The 8,414-nt window shown below is 45.6% G+C and overlaps 1 protein-coding gene across 1 annotated transcript; it reads left to right on the top strand.

Moving 5' to 3' along the window:
• Positions 1-3,472: 3,472 nt before the first annotated feature.
• Positions 3,473-7,976, top strand: LOC123443434 (NAC domain-containing protein 74-like). The gene is made up of 5 exons (XM_045119802.1): positions 3,473-3,728; positions 4,221-4,399; positions 4,835-5,112; positions 5,298-5,642; positions 6,887-7,976. Exons 2-5 carry the CDS (start codon positions 4,234-4,236, stop codon positions 7,544-7,546), a joined length of 1,449 nt encoding a protein of 482 aa, XP_044975737.1. The 5' UTR covers positions 3,473-3,728; positions 4,221-4,233; the 3' UTR covers positions 7,547-7,976.
• Positions 7,977-8,414: the final 438 nt, after the last annotated feature.

Genomic DNA, 8,414 nt, shown 5'->3' with positions numbered 1-8,414 from the left:
TAGGGCCCGAGTGCCATGATTTCAGATCTGAAATTATTATGTTGTCACCAATATATGTGTGTTTTAGATCCGATCTTGCAAGTTGTAGTTACCTACTATGTGTTATGATCCGGCAACCCCGGAGTGACAATAACCGGAACCACTCCCGATGATGACCATAGTTTCAGGAGTTCATGTGTTCACCAAGTGCTAATGCGTTGGTCCGGTTCTTTATTAAAAGGAGAACCTTAATATCCCGTAGTTTCCTTTTGGACCCCGCTGCCACGGGAGGGATGGACAATAGATGTCATGCAAGTTCTTTTCCCTAAGCACGTATGACGACACACGGAATGCATGCCTACATCACATTGACGAACGGGAGCTAGCCACATATCTCTCCGTGTTATAGCTGTTGCATGATGAATATCATCCAAACAAATCACCGACCCATTGTCTATGAGTTTATCCTACTACTGTTACTTGTTTTTCTCTGCTGCTGCTGCTACTACTATTGCTACTGCTGTTACTTGTCTTGCTGCTGCTGCTATTGTTGCTACTGTTGTTACTTGTCTTGCTCTGCTGCTACTATTGCTATTACTGTCGCTTGCTACTGTTGCTACTTGCTACTACTGTCACTACTGCTGTTCCTTGCCACTGCTATTGCTCGTTACACTGCCGTTACTCGCTACTTTGCTGTTACTACTGTGCTTGCAGATACTAATCTTTCAGGTGTGGTTGAATCTGACAATTCAACTGCTAATACTTGAGAGTATTCTCTCACCTCCCGTCGTGCGAATCAACAAATTTGGATCGAATATTCTACCCTCGAAAACTGTTGCGAACCCACGCGCTGGTGGGCCGTCAACAACATTCTTCGAGTCTCATTACTGGGGAGTGCTTTTAGCATTCTTCTGGTGCCGTTGCAGGAGAAGGTTTGTTGTCATAAGCATTCGTCTAGCTAACGCCAGAGATTGCAGATCACTGAGCCGGCTCAACAATGTCGGTGCAGATGTCAAGATTGGGTCTTGGCGCACCGATCTTGCCGATGAACACATGGATCTTATCGAAGGGGACCCGATACCCGTACTTGATTGAGCCGGGCTCCGGCCCCCTGTCCGAGACGTAGATGTAGAGCCTACCATGCCGACTCTTGGTCATCTCTCCGATCGCGTATTTCTCGATCCCTGGGAGAGCTCCCTTCAAGAATCAACACCACCGTGCGTTGGCCCCATGGTGGACGCTAGCTGTCGTGTTTTTGTCACGACAGATGTCCTCGTGAAAGGACATAGGTGTGTGGCCATCTCAACTAGGTGGCGACTTGAACGGGGTTGATCGGAATCGAGAGACACGAATTTACCCATGTTCGGCCCCTCCGATGGAGGTAAAAGCCTACGTCCCGCTTTTGGTGTTTATTGATGAGCAACTTGATTACAAGGGTGCGGAATCGATAACCTAGCTCTCGAGTCTTTCTTACTTGATCCCTCTACCTTGGGGGCTCTCCTTTATATACATGTTGAGGCCCCAAGGGTACAATGGAGTCCGGGTCGAAATACAACCCGAGTCCTAATCTAATCTTATCTCTTTGTCTTACCTTCTAAGCAAAGGAAATACTCCTGCCTCCTTCGGTGAGCCGTCCTGCCAAGCAACGTCCCATGAGCCGGCCTTTAGAAGAAGTCGTCCTTTGGGCCTTGAGCCTATGATGGAAATCTCTTTAACGACCCGCCTGATAATTTCGGGTCATCCATTGGGCGGGCCATAATCGTGGGGTATATCCCCAACACAGGAAGTCCAGGACCATTCATCTTCAGGGCATAGGTAGCGCTACTACAGATCACGATTGGAGGACATCGAGCAGCTCAGCGCCACACGATCATGTGGGATCGGATGGCCCCAGATGCGGCTGATGCAGCCAAGAAATCATCCGAGAGATTTCAAACGTTTTCCTTGAATAAAAGGTATAGTGGAATGAATTAATTTGGATGAGTTAGAAATAGAGAATGTCAAAAAAATAAGCGTTAGGTGACAAGTGAGTCATCAGTTTGATCAAGTGTATTTTAAACAAGAGATGAGATGTTGAGTAAGTTTGGACCATAAGATTTAGGCGAGTCTAAGTTCTAGTCTACCTAAATTACTTGACCACATGCTCGTAACATGTACGTTTCTCTAGATTCTACTAACCTATATGAAGTTGGATTGGTGAGTATTTAATTTAAGAAAAAGAAATACTCACGTTCATCAGGGACATCGCGAAGATTAGGTCTCCGGCGACGACGGGCAATCATGGATGATTAGGGTTTCAATGGCTACGAGCTTGGTCGCTTGGATGATGAAAGATACTACTATGGATTAGAGAATTGCCATGAAGCACAAGAAGAGGGAGTCGTTCACGCCACTAGCCCAGGCATCCGTCAATATCAAAGCCCTCAAGTCGACCTCACCACGCCACTTTGTGCGGCCTGTGATTCGTCGTCTCTCGAGGGAGTTCATATGACTTAGGGGTGTTTCTTTACATGGACTTTTTGCTGTAGGGACTAAAAAAAGTCCCTTTTAGTCCCATGTGAAAGAAACAGGAGGGACTTTTAGGGACTCAAATGAGGTATTTGGGACTAAAGGAAGAAGTCCCTGTGGGAGGGTCTTTTTGGGACTTTTTGACACTTTTTCCAACAGTGTCCCTACTTTTACCATGTTATTTAATAACTTCTAGTACATTATTAGGGGTAACATGACCTTTTTGCATGTCATTTAATGACCTTCAGTCCTTGTTTAGTCCCTGAAAAGAAACGAATAGGAACTAGAGACTTTTTAGTTGGGACTAAAAAAAATCCTATAACTTTTTAAAGAAACAGGGCCTCATTGTCAATGGCTCCTCCACTTGCCCACACCTCCATCCACATCTCCGTTGACTCGCGGGGTCTTTTTTGCGCTTTTGTTAGTTCATTGTCGATGTCTCTTAATGTGAAATTGCTTTTTCTTCGTTACAACGCACGGACATTTATGCTAGCAGACAAAATAATTGTTCGTGTGTACGTTGGGTTGTCCTTACCACCGTGACCACGACCAGCTTGGATGCGAGTTTTGGACGGATTGGGGCGGCAGCGTGCGGTTTGTGAGCTGTGACACTCGGTAAGCCAAGGATCCAAATGAGTGAGCGTAGCCAGTAGCAGCACGCCACTCCGAAAACAACAATAGCTTAGACTTGGGCGACAAGATAGGAGGACCGACGTGGCTGCCGGCCCCACCGCCAGCGCACCGGCGCTCCGAGGGAGCGAATCAGCGGATCCGACGGCTTGACCGGGAGGGAGGACGCCCGCGTTAAGGAAGCGAATTTATTGGCTTAAAAACGCGTCCGCACAGAGTGGGCGCACGCCACAGCCCCGCTTCTTGGCAGCTTCCTCGTGCCCTCCTCATCCTCTCACCCCACGTCTCACCTCACGCGCCTCGCATCCCATTCATCCCTTTTCCAGCCCCCCTCGCTGCGTCTGCCCACCAAGAGACACGGCACCACGCCGCGGCCGCCCACCCACCCGCCCGCCAGCAAGCCGTGACGAAGACTTGACCAGTTCCTGCGACCGCCTCGGCCTCTTCGCCTCCACCGCCTCTTCCACGACCCCCATCCGCCTTCCGTCCTGATCCTCCATGGCGAATTAGCCCCAGCTCCGGCTCCCCCCTGGTGGCTACTGCTATCCCCTCTGATCGATCGGTTGGGGGTAGGTCCCGGCGCCGGCGCGGTTCCGCTCTCCGCACCACAGGTGAGGGAACTCCTTCCTCGGCGACCACTTTCCGATCCATTCCGTTTCGCGTGAGAAGAGACGCCTTCCTCGGTGGCGGCGTTTTTTCCGCGGTTACCGGCAGAGCTCTCGTTGGTTTAGGGCTTGAGGTTTTGGTGCTCCTGGATTTACGCCTTTGGGGGCATGGGAGGAGGGATTTTTGTGTTGTTGGCCAGAGCTCCTCCTCCCCTCATGTCCGATTGGTGGACGCGGAACTCTATTCGGGGCCCCTCCCCGCGAAACCTTGGCCCGCTGGTTCGATCAACCACACGCGGGGATTCGAGTTGCACCATGGTGCGCGGGGAACTGGGGCTCATTGCCGTCTCGTTACAGTACTAATGGATCCCCTTTTGGTCGTCGTGTGGAGTAAGGGGAGAGAGGGGGTACTGTAAGATTACCAAGTGGTTCTAGTTACTCTGCACAGTCTCAAAATCACCGTACTAATCGTATTTATGTTCTGTTATTCTTGCGCAGATCATCCAGTACAATGGAAACTCTACGTGCCATGGCTCTACCACCAGGATTTGGATTCCATCCCAAGGACACTGAACTCGTTGCTCACTATCTGAAAAAGAAAATACTCGGTCAGAAAATTGAGTATGACATTATACCAGAGGTGGATATATACAAGCATGAACCATGGGATTTACCTGGTAAGTTGAACATGCTTCTATATGGTTGCCTGTGATTATTTTGGTTCATAGAAAAATACAGTATGGAGGAGAAAAAGCTTTAGTTTCTGCTCCCATATTTATACTTTGTTTTTCCTCCCACAAATTGAGCCTTCTCATGTCACATAATCATTATTATCGGGTAATGAGATCATAACTAGACATTTGTTAAGCGTAACTAAAGAATGTGGCATAGACCCTTGTTTAACCAGTGTTGGTAGTGTATACTGCTTTGTCTTTTGTCTAATAAATCTAACAGTTGATTGCTAATGATGTATTTTCTTTGTCACCACCCGTCCTTTAGCATTATTGAGGATTTATTTTCTGTTTTTAGTGTCTGATGCATTCTAGATTTCATCCATTGTGTTCTTCAAATCCTCGTCGTATCTAATCCTATGATGATACTTCATGTTGCAGCAAAGTGCAATGTTCCAACCCAGGATAACAAGTGGCATTTCTTTGCTGCTCGAGACAGAAAGTATCCTAATGGTGCTCGCTCAAATAGGGCAACGGTTGCTGGGTATTGGAAGTCTACCGGAAAAGACCGGGCCATTAAGGTGGATAAGCGAACCATAGGAACAAAGAAAACTTTAGTTTTTCATGAAGGTCGGCCTCCCACTGGAAAACGTACTGAGTGGATTATGCATGAATACTACATAGATGAGAACGAATGTCAAGCTTGCCCTGATATGAAGGTAGGTATTGTACCAACGATTGAGGTTTCAAAACATTAGTATAGAGAGATCTAGATACATTTTGTTGCATCTTCTACATGTTATGTTACAGTACTTAATGTGTATTTCACATGCTGAGTTACATGCCTTAAAAAAAGGGACAAACTTGAAATCTAGTGTGCTAATGCTGTTTCTTTCTCCTTCAGGATGCCTTTGTTCTATGTAAAGTTACTAAAAGAATTGACTGGACATCAGAGAATGGTAACGAGGTGGGCAATAATAATCCTCAGCCACAACAACCAAATGTTGCTGCTATTTTAGCTGTCAGTGTTGAACAACCAGATACTGCTGGATCATCAATTATTGGTGGTGAACTTCCAAGTGATGCTGCTACTGTAGCTATCCCTGCTCACACAACTCCAGATGGGGATGCTGACATTCAACAATGGCTGGAAGAACTGATTGATCCCTCCTTTGATCCTTCTGCTAACACTGTAGTGGATTCTGTTTCTGCTCAACTGTCTCCGGATGAACAAAATGCTGAATCATCGGTATGTTATCACTCACAGCAGTTCTTATAGTATTAAAACAATTCAACCAATAGTTCCCTTGTAAGGGAAAATGCTTATGCATAGACAAGAAACTATTTGGTAGATTTTGCAAGCCATGAAGCTTCTTCGTAATAATTTTTATCTCTTGCATGTGCTAGTTGCTTGATGGTAGTTGATAGAGCACAAACCACTCGTGCCAGGAAATACTGTAACAGTGCACTACAAATGAGTTTATTTATGCACATTTTTCAAAAACAAAAGCTAGATTGCAGCGTAATTAATTATTTTCAAGGAACTCTGAATTGTGCGATGCAATCTTAAATAAAGTTAAAACTAGCCAGAGTTATGGGTTATTTTTTTGAGAAAACGCAAAGGACCTTTGCGTTCCCCAGGATGTGGGCAGAACAACCCGAAGTCCCTGGGCCCCAGCCTTTGCCCAACATCGGGCCTCGTCTTTGATCCTATCCACTAGTGATTCGATGGAAATTGTCGAAGACACGTGCGTTTCTATGTTTCCATAACATCCAGGAACTAGCAGCGCGATTTACTTGACGGTCTTACGGTGCGTCGGCGGTGCCTGCTCCTTCGTGCGTAACCACCACTCCCAAGACAGTGAGCTCCTGGCCTGGGATTTGGGTTGTCATGCGCATCCAGCCGAGGATAGTATGCCATGTCTGACGAGCAAAGGGGCAAGTCAGGGTCAGGTGTTGCATAGTCTCCATGGTCTGGTCACAAAGGAGGCATCTTGGGTGATGCTGCAGTCCGCATCTAGCAAGTCTTTCAGCTGTCCAGCAGCGATCCTGGGCAGCCAGCCAATGGAAGAATTTTTACCCGTGGTAGCGCCCAGCTTTTCGAAATCAGCTTGGCATCTCGTAGATCCTTGGAAACTGGCCGCATAGCATGACTGCGCCGAGTAGAAGCCGTTAGGCGTCCATCTCCAGAGCAACTGGAGTTATGGGTTATTACAACCTGTTAATTCCTTAAACTAGCTTATGTGCTAGTGCTACTCCTTTGTCCTGTCTCTTTGTTGCTGAATTTGTGTGTACCTGACTGGTTAACACGGATTATGGGCTCATGTAACACTAATACTCTAAAATATTAATTTTAAGTTACGAGGGTATCATAGTGCAAATTATGAGCTATCTATCTTCTCCTTTCTGCTGGGCATGGTACTATATTGACTAGTATATTTTTTAGTTTCTGCATGCTCACTCATTGCATTTGTTTTCCCTGCTGAATTACAGAACATTGATGCTATGGCTCCGAAGGTGGAACAGGACTATGCCAGTCCTAACCAGACTCTGGCAGATGATACAGACTTCCTGTTGTCAGATGATATTCACAGCATGTTGTATCCTGGTAGTGATGACTTCACTTCATGGCAACACACATACTTTACGGCGGCGGATCCCTTTAGTCTGTCAAACGACTTCATGGATGAATTTCAGATGAAAGAGCTACAGTTACCTCTGGAAAATAATGGACCTAATCTGTCAAATGAACCCGCTGTTGTAGTGCGAACACGTCATGGGGGAACATCTGCGACTAGTGTTCCACCATACAAGGCCAAGGCTCGACTTCAGCAAAGGCTTGGCAGGATGGTTACGAGCAGCTCTGAATCCATCAATCAGACTATCAAGTTCGTTGACAACAATGGTCATCTTGATCTCATGACTAATGTGAAACACCAGAAGAAACATGTGCGTGATATTACTTCTGTCAAGCAGTCTGATGCAGGGAAGTCAAGTGGAAACCACAACAACCAAGGATTTTTCAGGGGCGTCCAAAGGGCATTTAGAGGCTGTTCAGCAACTGGACTGAATATACTTGTTGCACTTTGCATGGTTGGAGTTGCTGCAGCAATACTGCACCATGGACGTCACCGCAGTGGGATCAGTTTGTAGTAGAGGGATCGGAAGCGTGCTTAGTTTTAGCTGTACAAATCTGTAGCATCTACGCACTGTGAATCTTGACAGTAGGCACTGTGATTAAAGTGGATGAGCAGTATGTGGCTGGGATCCTTGCCTTATGGAGATACTTGGTTGTTATACGTATTCAGTATTCTGTTCTCTGGTGTGGTTTCTGCATAGTGTTTGTACATACGAAGCTCCGTCTTTTTGGTCAGTCTGGCTAGGTATTATGGTGATGGATGAGTGCCAAACAGAAAAGAACAAAAACACAGGGGAATAATAGCTGTGACAAGTACTCTCTTACTACATGCTAGATTTGTAACCATGAACCATAGTTAACAGCTTGGAGTCATCTTTATTTATTCGAATTGAACTAAGGATACTTATGTAAATTAGCGAGTAATAATCATCATCTATTTCACTATGGATTTCAGTTATTATTGGAATTTGAATCGATGACCTGTTTGCTTGCTTGCTGACACAGCCGCTTTGCCGGTCATGCTTTGATGAATTTTGGCTACTAACAACGTTTCAGAGCTAAAACTTGTTTACCTTGTACTAATATTTGGTGTTGATTTGCACGTTGATCTGGGAACGTGTTTTCACGGAAATTGCTTTTAAAAAAAAGAAATTCCAAAACCTGTCATTATGGCACAATATACGTAAGTTTATCTTGCACTAATAATACTTCGTCCAACCGTCTGTCTATGACCATATTCGTGTAGGTTGGTTTCACATTTAAGTCATGTTTAATTTCTTTACTGTTAGATTGGTTCTTCTTTTTAATCCTCTATCTTGTTCAGATCTTTATTTATCATTAAACTGGTTCTTCTTTTCAATCATGTCCTATCCGTTGTTACTG

This window comes from Hordeum vulgare, chromosome 3H, assembly GCF_904849725.1.
Source record: "Hordeum vulgare subsp. vulgare chromosome 3H, MorexV3_pseudomolecules_assembly, whole genome shotgun sequence".
In the NCBI taxonomy this organism is placed as follows: Eukaryota; Viridiplantae; Streptophyta; class Magnoliopsida; order Poales; family Poaceae; genus Hordeum; species Hordeum vulgare.
This window is presented reverse-complemented; position numbering and strand designations above follow the sequence as displayed.

What these genes read in the sequence shown, in the direction of transcription:
- LOC123443434 (XM_045119802.1), top strand. Translation starts at nt 4,234, where the DNA reads ATGGAAACTCTACGTGCCATGGCTCTACCACCAGGATTTGGATTCCAT. An exon ending in TGAACCATGGGATTTACCTG is followed by an intron (nt 4,400 to 4,834) that starts GTAAGTTGAACA and finishes TTCATGTTGCAG; the next exon opens with CAAAGTGCAATGTTCCAACC. An exon ending in AAGCTTGCCCTGATATGAAG is followed by an intron (nt 5,113 to 5,297) that starts GTAGGTATTGTA and finishes TTTCTCCTTCAG; the next exon opens with GATGCCTTTGTTCTATGTAA.